At 37.6% G+C, this 13,668-nt stretch overlaps 1 protein-coding gene across 1 annotated transcript; it reads right to left on the bottom strand.

The window, feature by feature from the left end:
• Positions 1–5,604: 5,604 nt before the first annotated feature.
• IL21 (interleukin 21) lies at positions 5,605–13,153 on the bottom strand. The gene is made up of 5 exons (XM_004426520.3): positions 12,986–13,153; positions 12,842–12,877; positions 8,281–8,436; positions 5,740–5,817; positions 5,605–5,643 (listed from the first exon to the last, which is right to left on the bottom strand). The coding sequence occupies exons 1-5, from the start codon at positions 13,151–13,153 to the stop codon at positions 5,605–5,607; spliced, it is 477 nt and encodes a 158-aa protein (XP_004426577.1).
• Positions 13,154–13,668: the final 515 nt, after the last annotated feature.

The following is a 13,668-nucleotide window of genomic DNA, read 5'->3' as shown; positions in this document are numbered from 1 at the left end:
AAGGTTTTAAGCTGAGGGGTGACATATTCTGATTAATTTTTTATTTTTATTTATTTATTTATTTAGTGAGGAAGATCAGCCCTGAGCTAACATCCATGTGGATCTTCCTCTACTTTATATGGGACGCTGCCACAGCATGGCCTGACCAGCAGTGCGTCGGTGTGCACCTGGGATCCGAACCCGGGCCGCAGCAGCGGAGCGCACGCACTTAACTGCTATGCCACGGGGCCGGCCCCTGATTAGTTTTTTAAAGGATCATTAAGCTTGCTTTGTTGCAAATAGATTTTGGTGAGGGGCAAGGACAAAAGCAAGAAAACAAGGAAGGTATTACAATCATCTGAGTGAGAGATCGTGGTGGCCTCGAACAAAGTGGAAGCTGGAGATAGTGACAGGAAGTTGGATTCTAGAAATATTTTGAAAACAGTTGGCAGTTATCACTGGTTTTGGAGATAATTGGATTCAACATGTAAGAGAAAGAGAGATGTCGAGAAAAATTTCAATGGATAATCGTATATCTTGTGTTTAGTTCAATTCACCTTTGTAAACATTTGTTTTCTACTATATGTTATTTACTGTATATGAGGCACTATGCTAGCAAGATGCAATTCCTTCTGCCAAGGGGCTCATGTTCTGGAAAGAGAAATACATATAAATCAATAAATTTGTATACACCACCTTAAGTCTAATAATCAAAGTATGCTTAAGTTCTGAAAGTGGGGAGAGATTAACACTGTCACAGAGATAGTGTAAGATGGTGATGAAAATCCTTCTAGAGGAAGCAATGACTAAGTTGAACATTGATGGATGAATGAGGGTTTTTCTGGGTGTTAGGGAAGGCGTGGAGGAGTAATATTGCAGGGAGAGGTCACTGCAAGTACAAAGGCATAGAGGCATAGAGGAAAAAATACTGTGTATCTAGGGAACTAGAAGAAGGTTGAATTGGCTGGAATGCGAAGTTCAAGGTGAAGAGAGGCTGGGAGCTGAGTGGAGCAGATGATAAAAGGTTTTATATGTCCTGCTTCAGGCCTGGGCTTTATTTCAAAGGAGAGCCAGTGAAAGATTTTAAGTAAGGGAAAGTTGTGATCAGACTTAAGTTTGGAAAATATCACTCCGGTTGCCATGTGGAGATACATTGGAAAGAGGAGAAGGCAAGAGGCAAGAAACCCAATCAAAAGTTATTGAAACCATTACTGAGAGCCTGAATTAAGATGATAGCAGAGGAAGTAGAAAAGAAAGCATGGATTTAAGAGATAGAAATAGCAAGCCCCAGTGACAAACTGGTAATAGTGTCTGAGAGAAGGCAGAGTCTGGGAGGCTGGGAGATGTGTTTCCATCAATTAAGATTAGGGAACATTGGAAAACAGAGAAGGTGGGAAAAAGCGATGAGATCAATTTTGGCATATTGAAGCGAAGGGCTTGGGAGATAATGATGGAAACCTCCAGGGAGAAGTTGGATATCTTGGCCTGGGAATTAGCAGAGAGGTCTAGCCTTTATCTATAGATTTGGGAGTCAACAACATATAGAGGGGTATTTAAAACAACAGGGACTCATTCAACTGTTGAGGGAAAAGGTTTAAAGTGAAAAAGTGGCCAAGAACAGAATCCTCAGGAACATCAACTTCTAAGGGGAGGACAGAGGAAAGCAAACCAACAACTGACACTGAGAATGTATGATCAGAGAGGTAAGCCAAAAGAACCAGGAAAAAGAGTAGCCTCCAGAGTCAAAGAGTGAAAAGAGAGGGATGATCAAAGGTAGCAAAAGCCATGATAAGATCAAGTAAGAAAAGGACTTAGACACATTTGTGAGTTGGGTAGTTTGGAGGTCATTGTTGCCCAGAGAAAGGGCAATTTTAATGATAACAATGATAGGGTGTGGGATGGGTAGAAATCAGATTATAGTGGTTTGATAAGTGGATAGGAGGTGAGGGAGTGTAGACACATGTATAGACTACTCTTTCAATGAGTTTGACTGTGAATACCCAAATCTCTCTGCACATGAGGCAAGGCCATGCCCACACTAACCTGTAGATGGAGGACTGGAGTAGATGGAGGCATCTGTTGAAGGCAGGTGAGTGTTTAGAGCTGAAAGTGAAGTGAGAAAGTGACTCCAGTAAGCCAAATTGGTGAGTTTAAAGGGGTCCCCAAAGGTGAGAGGCCAGAGCCAGTGTCTGAAGCAGGTTAGGGAACCAAGACAGCACAGCTATATAGGGAGTTTGTAGGCAGGTACTCAAGAAGAATAAGATTGTGTATGCTGCTGAGTCTGCAGTTCAAGGGATTGATCAGGGGCCCAGGCTCAGTGGGGGAGGGAGGGGAACTAATAATGGGGAGGGGCAAAGTCCTGGTCATTGTGATGGGGTCTTGGGACAGATGTAGTAAAAGTAGGGCAGTTTGAGAACTAAGAGACTAGCAGGTGATGGTTTTATATACATAAAGATTTCAGACAGAGAATGGTTCCAGGTGATAAAGTCTGTTGCATGGCCATGGGAGTGGACTGATGAGTAACAGATGCAGGTGTTTGAAACTGAGGCAGTCAAGGTTCTGGGAAGCTACAGTGTTGGTGGAATCCTCCTCATGGGTGCTGAAGTCACCCAGGATGATGGCAGAAGTTGGATTCAAGGAAAAGATCATGCCTAAGTCTTTGATGAACATGGAAGAATGTTCAGGAGATGACAATCATCAGTAAGAAGTAAAAGAACAGAAAAGCTAGATGGGGTAAACTTCAAAGCAGGAAAGTGTTTTGCACAAGAGTGTACATGTAATGGGCATTGGGAAGGATATCTTCAACTCCTCCTGGACCTGCTGTACATTTGGGAGGACTGCAAAGGAAGTGGTATCCTTTAGGTAGGGACAAGAGGTGGAAAGTTCCATTTCAGTGGAAGTATGTAACAAGAAAAGAATATCTTTACCATATACATGTAAAAACTATATGTTCCCAGAAACTAAGGATCATCTTTTATTTTCTGCTAAGACTATTGAATTAAGGGTTTCCAGGGAATCACAAAAGACAGTTGTACTGACTGGGTAGTATTTAATACGATCAGGTCTTAAATAAGAAGCCATGAACATAAACATTTAAAACCAAATATATAATAAATAATCATTAAGTTATAAAGTACATAGTTCATATTAAAACTAAATTTTCAGATGCAAATGTAAATACAACAGAGCAATAATATAAAATAATGCTACCAGTTTATACAAGTGTCCAAAGGAGACACTTTCAGCTAAAATAGTAAAAATCATGATTAATTTTCCCTGAACACTCATTACCTACAGCAATGTTTTCCTTGCTGCTTTCCTTCCTTCCTTCCGTCCTTCCTCTCTTCCTTCCTTCCTTCCCTTTTTTTGAAATGGTTTCCTTGTTCCTTCAGTGAGTGTTGCTACAAATGCTATTGAGATAATGTTGAGCAACTGAACATCAGATTCAGTAGAAATTTTTACTCAGAAGTATGGTCAGATAGTCCTGTAAGAGTATCCAGAACTTTAGAGACTCATAGACACATAAAGCTCTAAAAAAGGCAGAATAGACCTTAGAGATTAAATCCAACACCCTCATTCTATAGATAAGGAAATGGAAACCCAAAACTTTTAAGCAAGTGACCACGATTTCATAGCCAGCCAGATTTCAGGTCTCCTATATCACCATCCACAGATGAATAGTCATGTTTATGGTTAGCCTTCTATCCCTTTAGAGGGCTGGGTAAGTCTTGAACACAGAACAGCGAAGATGGAGCTGGTCAAGTCTCACTTCTTCATCTTGTTTATTCCGATGCATTGCTTTTCTTGGGATGCTGCTAGGATCTTTACCAAAGTCTTTAAATTCAGTCTAGTGAAAGCTCTTAGCCAACACACCATTAAATTATTTTTACTTTTAAGGTAGAATCTCTAGTCAAAAGGATTAGAACAGAGATTTTTTTTAACAGTAAACACACCAAAATAAATATGTTATTTTAAATATAAAATCACAGTGTCAAAGAAGTCAACAACAATAATGCCAGAAACAAGAAATAAAGACTCTATCTTCCCCAAGTCAACTTTGTGCTTGCCTTCCACTTTCATCCCAACACCCTGGCCTGGCACCACTTGACACTTAGGCGGGCTTTAGATGCGTGTTATCACCATTGTGCATGTATTTACATGATTCCTTTGTAATAATATTTTCAAATTTTAAAACAGAGTACCTTATTTCTGATGATAAAACATTTCATTGAGATTTGATGAAATAATTGACTCCTAATACCTTTTAGAACTATAAATAATCTGTACTTGTTTTTAAAATACTTTCAAGTAGATAATTTTTCTTCTCAGAGTATAAAGCATTTCCCACACAACATCCTCTTGCACACTCACAGCCATTTTAACAATAAGAGATTCTCAAATAGCTTATAACATTCTAGTGAAAAATTTATTTTTCTAGAGTTTTTAATTTCATATTTAAGTAAACTGCTGGAGTTGATATGAAATGGCAGTTAGAGCAGGTTGCTTGTTTTTACTACCCATGGTTGAAAGATTGGAATGTTTATGCAAAAGTCTGTTTTCTATTAGGACAGGAGTCCTAGCCTCTTGATTTGTCTCCTGATTTTGGTTTTATATAGGTGATTGAATTTGCCTTATGTAAAGCATGCAAACACAAAGAGTCTGTCATTTTAAAAAGAAGAAAGGAAGATAGAAGGAAACAGACATTTGGAATTACTAGCTCACTTCCCTACAATTATAAAAATTTGAGAAGAGAGCTACAAAACTTTTTAAAAACGCATTTGGTTGCATAAGACCATCTGATGTATGTCCCTCTATAGATTTTAATTGCCATTTCCACAAGCTTAAAGTGTTAGCTTATAAGGGAACTCGAGTTGGGGAAGGTACTATTAAACCCACTTAAAGAAAAAAAGACTAAAAGAGCCTATTCCATAAATACATTCATATCTATAGTATTTAAATATTTTGATAAATCCCAATAAAGAAGCAAGACTTTTTTGTAGCCATCTGGTAAAGCTATCCCTCAGTACATAAATAAATTATATATTTATATGTTAGACATTCCGAGATAAAAAGTAAACTCTTCAGATATACATTTTTAAACACTCATTTTCATTTCCTTAAAAGAATAAAGACTTCAACTTTTCATTTCGACCCTGTACTTCAATATTTTTCAGCTTGAATGAAGGTATATAACTTTTAAGTTATGATTATCAGAGACCTCATTCTTGTGGTAATCAAGATCAAGGCTAATATAAGATCAATAAATTCCCAAATTGTATTTTTGGTTCAAATTTTTAAGCTTTTCCCCCAACCAGGAAATGTCATAGTTGGGCAGTAAGATAAAGTAAAAACTTCAGAAGTCATAAAAATCCATAACGTAGGAAATTAGACTCTAATTGAGTAGAAAGTTTTTTTCAAGTTGACCAAACACAGAGCATGTAGATCAAACTGAAGTACTGCATAGTAATTTGGGGGAAATAGACCTGACTTTGAACACTTATCTGAGGTTTTTCCCCATCGCTAATATATTGTACTCCTCCATTTGGAATACCAAGAAGTGAGTTTCACTGCTGTGTTAGAGTATGTAATATAGTGTCCAGCTTCAAGTGAGATCCTCAGGAATCTTCATATTCCATGGGTTCTAGAGAGATGCTGATGAATCATCTGTGAAAATAGTACACCATGAGTAACTTAAACATAAGAAGCAATCTGGACAGATGATGATGAAGTAGAAAATCAAATGTAATTTAAGTTAGATACCTTTTGGATGAGTGATTTCAATCTTTCTAGGAATTCTTTGGGTGGCTTTTTCTCATAAGAATCACATGAAGGGCACGTCTAGAAATCAATGAAAAAGTAACATTCTTCTTTAAAACTTTTTTCCTATTTAATAAAATGTTCATTTAAAATTTACTTTTTCAGGAAAACAGTATGGAGATTCCTCAAAATATTAAGGATAGAACTACCATATGATCCAGCTATTCCACTGCTGGGTATTTATCCAAAGAATCTGAAAACACGAACGTGTAAAGATACATGCACCCCTATGTTCACTGCAGCATTATTCACGATAGGCAAGGCTTGGAAGCAACCTAGGTACCCATCAAGGGACGAATGGATAAAGAAGATGTGGTAAACATACACAATGGAATACTACTCAGCCATAAGAAACAATGAAATCCGGCCATTTGTGACAACATGGATGGACCTCGAGGGTATTAGGCTAAGCGAAATAAGTCAGAGGGAGAAAGTCAAATACCGTATGATCTCACTCATAAGTGGAAGATAAAAACAACAAACAGTCACATAGAGACACAGATTGGATTGGTGGCTACCAGAGGGGAAGCAGGGAGGGAGGAAGGCGAAAGGGATGATTAGGCACATGTATATCGTGATGGATTGTAATTAGTCTATGGATGGTGAATGTGATGTAATCTATACAGAAATAGAAATATAATGATGTACACCTGAAATTTATATAACGTTATAAACCAATGTTACTGCAATAAAAAAATAAAATAAAGTAAAATGTATTTTTCCAATTAGACACATAAGTCATGTTCACTGAAAAAATTTGGGAGGTGCATAAAATTGTTCAGAAAATAGCAGTGGGAAAAATCACTTATAATCCCATCCTCAGAGATAAACACTGCAATGCTTTGGTGTATATCCTCCCACTAATTTTTTTCTTTCCATTTATGTTATTTTCTCTGGTTGGGATTTTGCTTTTTTTTTTTTACACTTATATCATGAGTATTTCCTATGTGTTAAATATTCTTCAAAAATATGACACACAATGCCTGCTTTGTATTCCAACACAGGATCAAACTATTGCTATTTTTGGACACATAGATTGCTTCTAACTTTTCGCTATTGTATGCAATCCTGCAAAGAATATCTCTGAATAATTTTTCATATACATCTTTGTTTATTTTATTTGATAAATTTCTGGAAGTAGAATTACTAAATTAAGAGGATAAAAAGTTTTTAAGACTTTTGATGTACCTTATAAAAAAGTTTTACCTCTATTCACATAAAGAATTCTTACCATTATTGGGTATTGTCAAAATTTTAATCGAAAAAAAATAGGATTTCCTTGTTTTAACGTGCAGTTATAGGGAGATTAAACAATTTTTCATGCGTGTAATGCCCACTTGTATTTCTTTTTTTAAAAAATTATTAGTTTATGTTCTTTATCCTTATTCCTGTTGAAAGACCAAACACCAGGCCACTGCACGATATTTAGCATCTCTAAAGCCAGTTTGATGTTGTGGCGAAAGCATTTGACTGAAAGGTGGGAGATATAAGTTCTAGTTCCCATTCTGGCACTTACTATTTGTGGCGCTTCGCACAAGTCACTTAACCTCTTTGGTCTCACTTTCCCATCTATCAGACGAAGATGCTTAACTGGATAGATCTAAGGGCAGTGCCAGCACTACCATTTCACGAGCCTTTGATATTGGGTTTCAAAGGCATGCCCAGCTCCTTTCTTTCTGAGGAAAGTTTTAGAGGGATATTTCTCACATTGCAACCTGGCCAACCAATCAAAGGAAGTAAAAGTCATTTTGACAATATAATTACGTTTCATTTGAATCCTATGTAAAATTACTTGGAGGAGAGAGAACTGATAAAAAGTTTGGAGTAATTTATTTTATATATTTATCCACTGGTTTTGATTAATGTTTGAATTACTGGGGAGAGTATCAGCATTGCTCATGAGTTAACACAAGAAGAGCTTATGCTCTTCTTATACATACAAGAGGGTCTCAGGACCCCAAAAACTAGGGACTATTGAAATTACCCACCCAAAAATGGGGTCTATCTATTTAAATGTAGTACTGACTCTGTGATGTACAAGACGGTAATATTCTTTAAGAGTGGAAGGCAAAGTCTGAGATGTATCCTGGTCTCTTGTAGTCTGTCTCTTTTCTTGTAGGAAAACTAGGATCTATCTCCTGTTAGTAAGAATATAAGTTATATGTGACCATACAATGAGAGGAAAATACTTTTTAACTCCTAAGTTACAATTGGATGCTCTGCCTAATGACTTCTCACCTTGGGAAGCTATGTTAACTTATTCTAGCTACCAGGGACTGTTAGTAAATTCTAATTGGGTTTCTAGGCACTTTGAAGTCTGTGGTCTTAGAAGAGGTGACTTCACTTCTCAAAACACAGTATCTATGATAAGGTGTAACTGGAAGGAAGGCACTGGAGGCTCTGGCTACAAAAGTGTGTGTGTGTGTAACGTAATAGATATAGTTAATAAGTACAAATGAGATAGATGACAAATGACAATCTTACTGGTCTGTGTTTCTGTCTTTTCTCTGCATTTGTGGGAGGTAGTTTCCTCTTCAGCTGTTTAGTTAATACATTGATTTTCTTTTCGTTGTCTCCTGTATTTGCTGACTTTAGTTGAACCTTCTGAAAACATGAAAAAGCTGACAGCTCACAGTGTCTCTGAAAGAGAAGTAATTTGTGTATATATTAACAAGTTATTCAGAAAGTAAAAATGATCCTCACAACCTCTTTTTTTCTTCTACTACAGTGTCTTGGATCACATTCATTTCAGTAGACAAGTGACGAATGATTTCATGTCTTACTTAATCTTTGGGCTGATTAAGGAGGCTCCTACAATGTAAAATTTCCCCTTGTGTTAGGGAAGAGAGGACATTTCCTTGCTTCACAGACAAGAGCAGGGAGCCTCACTCTTCCACACTTCTTTATTCCTAATGCCATTTTGAGGTCTGGGTGGTGGGCAGGACCTTTATGTATTGTAGGGGAGAGTTATTTGGTTTTAGAACACATTTTCTGAATTATGAGGCTCTAAGAGTTACACTGGGAGTGGTGGCAGCTTTGGGTGAGTTATGCCGTAGTCTGATTAAGAATCTTTTTCGTTTGTTTTTGTTTCTCTCTACAATGTACGTAGGAGTATCTAACAGTGACGTGTCTTGAGCATCATCTTATCCTGCACAACACTTGGCATAGCATCTTGTTGCTAGTGAATGCTCCATAAATATTTGTAGAGTCAACAAATGAAGTAAATGAGTTAAAGCCCCTCCTTTGGGGAAAGGAAGTGATACCTACCTCTGATGGCATATTCTACACCTAATATTCAAAACACCTGCCATAGACCACACATGACTATTCTAAAATCCTATTCACACTCTCAGGTCAGCCAGGGTAGGATTCCGCCTGAATCAAGCAGTGAAGGAACAGAATTTGAGGCTTGCCCAACCAATAGGAGGGAAGACTGTTCCTTAGAAAGTAGGAGTAGTGTCTCAGAGAATGGAGAAGTGGACAGAACAAGGATCAAAAACTGGTCTCTTGGTTTAGTCAAATAACTAGTGACTAGTGAATAAGTCAAAATCTTAGAAATCAAACTGAAAAGGAACTGGAATTTATTGGAAAAACAAAATTTATGCTGACCAATGAAAACATTTTAATGCTGATCTAAGAACTTGTATCAAAGTTACTTTTTTCTCTTAGCAAATGTGTGTATATGATGCTATTCCTCCCCCTCCCCCCAAATTGCTATATCTTCATTTCACTAATATGTGTGGAAACCACTGCAACATAACCAGAGACCTCAGTGTCTCTCAGCTCCTACAAGGGCAGCCCCATATTTAATAATATTACCTGAGTCTTCTCATGGACAATCAGCTGAAAATAGCATCTAGCCTGCTTTGCATTTTCCAACCCATATGCTTACCCAATATGAATGTTGATTAATAACATGCATCTTTAAGACACAGCCCCATCAGGTTTGCTTTGCATACTTTGCCACAAGCCGAGAACCAGCTTATCTGGTTTCCTTATATCAGAGCAGCTTGCCTCTCATTAGGGCAAGGTAGTGTCCTTTCCATATGTTTGCCAAAATGCTTATTTAATAGAAACTATTTATAAATGTTAATTATAGCACTTTTTTTTTCCTTGAAAACCACATGTTCATGTTTGTTGAAGTTTTTTCTTTTCTCTTCTTTTTGACCACAACCGGCTTAACTTACTGGAAAAAAATAATATTCATATTTAAAGAGGTAAATTTTCCAGCTGAAACTGAAAACACTAACTGCTTCATCCGTGATGATCTGAGAAACCAGCATTTCTCACAGAGGCCCATTTTGCTGAGTTAACATTTACATGTGTATGCTGAAAGAAAATTAGGTTCCAAAGAAGTATAGGGGCCCTACCGAACGAACTCCCTTGAGGCAATATTGCCAGGAATGGTCAAGACCAGTGATGAAAGATTTTACACCTGAGAAAGCCCTTCCAAAAGCCTCTGAATGGCATCTGGACTGATGCCCATCCTGACGGGGCTGTGCTCTCTCTCCTGCCCTTCCTCGTTCACCTGCGTCAACAGACAATGGTATTTTGTTTTGTGCTTTCTGCAAGCAGCGGGGCTGTCCCTGGCAATGTGTGGTCCAGAACAAATAACTGCTAGATTTGACTTCAGATGCACATCAAAGGCAGCCTCAAAGAGGAAAAGAAGTGGAGGAGCTGTCCTGCTAACTGATTTAAGAATGTGTTGTGATGGGGAGTGGAGAGATGAATCTTGATTCAGGCAGCTGCAGGTACCCTGTCACTTATGGGGTTTACAGGATGGCCCCAAGTTCATGTGTACCACCACCATCTGGGAGCATAACCGTTGCCCTCCTTTGCTGTGCCTTGGTAACAGCAGACTCTGAGGGCAAGACTTTCTTTCCCTCATCCCTGAACACATGAAAACATGAGGACTCTTCTGTTCTGCATTAGTTTTGCAGAACAGAGGGAGCAGAAAGGAAGTCAAAAGCAAGAGTAATAAACCACTCCTCTCTTAGCCAGAGAACAGTCAAGTGCTGCTTTTGCAAGGAGGCACACTCGTCTTTGTTGTTTTGCAATTGAGTATTTGAAAATATTTGCCTCCTTACAGCTTATTTTTAACCTACTTTTTTTTTTTTTTTTTTTGCAAAGAAAGCCCTAGCCATTCACACTAGGAAGTCTTGCTAACTGGGCAAAATTACCTTTGCCCCACACACAAATTAGTTTTATATCAGGGTATCTCAACAGTGGCATTATTGACATTTGGGGCTGGATAATTCTTTGTTGTCTGGGCTGTCCTGTGCATTCTAGAATGTTTAGTAGCATCCCTGGCCTCTACCTACTAGATACCGGTAGAAACCCCACACACACACACAATTGTGCCAGCCAAAAATGTCTCCAGACAATGCCAAATGTTCTCTGGGGGCAAAACCGCCACCAGTTAAGGACCGCTGGTTATATAATTAGAAAGAGAAAGAAAGATGCCTGGAGAGGCCATATAGAGATTTTGAATAATCACTATATATTAACATTTCTATGCAACATTTAAATGAATTTATTTTCACTAAACTTTTTAATCTTCTTAAATCTCTTATAGCTCCTGCTTTGATGCTAGCCCTGAAAAACTTGATATAACACTACTGTAGCCTTGAACTATTTTCTTCCTTCCTGAGTTTGCCTGCTAGCATAGCTTCAAGATCTTGGTTATACCATCACTCACTTGTATCATAGCCAGCATTGCTTGATGAGATTCTCAGACAGATACAGTGTCACTGAGACAAAGTTCTCTCGTTATGATGTAAGATAAAAAATATCTCTCTTTAACAAAGCATATAAGAGAAGTACCCACCGAATCAACTCAAGTTAGAAAATGGGATATCTTTCTTATTTCTTATTTTGCAAGTTATAGACTGCAGCTAGGAAACTCCAGAAAGGACTCTAACCAGAACAGTAAAACAAGGATGCTATTAAACAGAGATGTGAGATGCTGAAAATGTATGTTTTGATAATTAGGACATTGATTAAGAAATATTCTTAGTTATTGGAAAAGTCTTTCCAATAAGCTGAATGTGCTACTTTCATTTTAGATGCTGCTTATTAGAAAAGGACCTAGTAAATGAGAGTGGTTAGGTTCAGAGCTAGAGAGTGAATTTTAGAGAAAAGCAATAGTTCTGACTCATTCACTTTCTAAATTTTTACACATAGTCATTTACGATAATTGTTTTCTTTGCAATGTATCTTCATGTCTCCCCCTTTGTAGTGTCCTAATTACTGGTAGCACTTTTATAGTTATTCTAATTTATGCAGTTGAAAGTCTGTGACAATGAAAACATTTCCCCAATTGCGTTTTTATCCTCAAGGTACCAAACCTGAAGACTAGATCGAAGTTACCAAGGAAAAGATCATCACGCAGCAGTCCTGAACTATATGCTAGGCCTCTTCTTCCTGGATCTAATGGATTTAAATGGCTTAAGAGAACGGGATGAGTTGTTGAAAATGGTCCTTTCAAAAGACCTCACCGAAGGCCAAAGACGAGACTCACTGAGGCCAAGGTATATGGGAATTATATTCTAAAGGATTTCCACACTACCATTCCTTCATGCTGTTCCTGTGATCTGTCTTTCTTTCCTTCTCTCTCTTTCTTTCTTTCTTGTCATTAAAAGGTGAATTCTTCTTGTGGTATGTATCTAATTTTCTTAGGTTTACAAAGAGGGCTCAAGAGCTTACATGAACAAGGGCTCTTAAAATGTAATTAGTTGATCATTGTTCAGAAACTGACCATAGTATAGATTTGTTTTCTAGTTTTGTTATTCTGTCTCAACAATACTCCTTGGGAGTACTCTTAGAAATATTTGGAGATAAAAAAATATTTTATAAGGTATGTAGTGTTTTATTGGTTGGCTTGTTGAATATTTGACCAAAATAGAAATAACTATTTCACCAACTATTAAACCCCCAAATTCATTGAAATTAAGTATATTCCTAAATAATCATGTTAATTCCTTTCTGAATTGGATTTAAAAATTTATATCAAATATACTTCACAAATAAATTCAACTGGTCTTACCTTTACATCTTCTGGAGCTGGCAGAAATTCAGGGTCCTAGAGCAAAAGAAAATTGGTTCTGAGTTATTTTTATAAGTCAAAAAGCTCCTTTTATATTAATTGAAGAATATTATTTGAATTTTGTTGTGACAAGTATGGCCTTACCAAGTCATTCACATAATTTTTCAGCTCATCAACAATATCTATAAGTTGACGCATTCTAATCAAAAGGCGATCTTGGCCTTGGAAGCTTGATTTATGGGCCACAGTCCCCAAAAAGATGACCATCAGGCAGATGACTATCCTCTCCATGTTGCCAGGACTGGATCTCATAAGTGCCAGTAGAACAAGACCTTGGTCTCAGTTTTCACTTCAGTTTGACTGTGAACAGTTTGTCAGTAAAGCTACCTATTTATTCATCCTTCAAGGAGAGGTAAAGCCCTCCCATTGCAGCCTGGAAATCTTTGTAGAATGGATGAATGTGAGTAACTCGTTTTTCTTTTCCACTGGCTAGGTATACGTGTGCATGTGCTAATGCGTGGGGGCAGGGATTGATGGAGTTAACGAAATGTGCCCCATCTGCATCTTAGACAGGAAAAAGAGAGAAATGGGTGAATTCCAATTTTCAGCATGAATCAAGAAGTGTGCATGGTAAACAGTAGGTACTACAAGACTTCAAAGAAGTAAACAAAAATACTTTGATCTCTCTTTCTCTGCCTCCCCTAGCGTCTTACCTGTTCCCTCTGACAGTCATAAGGGCATTTCAATAATGAGTAAAGTGGCAACATGTGCTTTCTTGCAGGACTTTTTCTTATGGTAATAACTATGCCTTTTGACTGAAATCATCC

Source organism: Ceratotherium simum, chromosome 12 (assembly GCF_057802395.1).
Source record: "Ceratotherium simum simum isolate JZ-2026a chromosome 12, ASM5780239v1, whole genome shotgun sequence".
Classification (NCBI taxonomy): Eukaryota; Metazoa; Chordata; class Mammalia; order Perissodactyla; family Rhinocerotidae; genus Ceratotherium; species Ceratotherium simum.
This window is presented reverse-complemented; position numbering and strand designations above follow the sequence as displayed.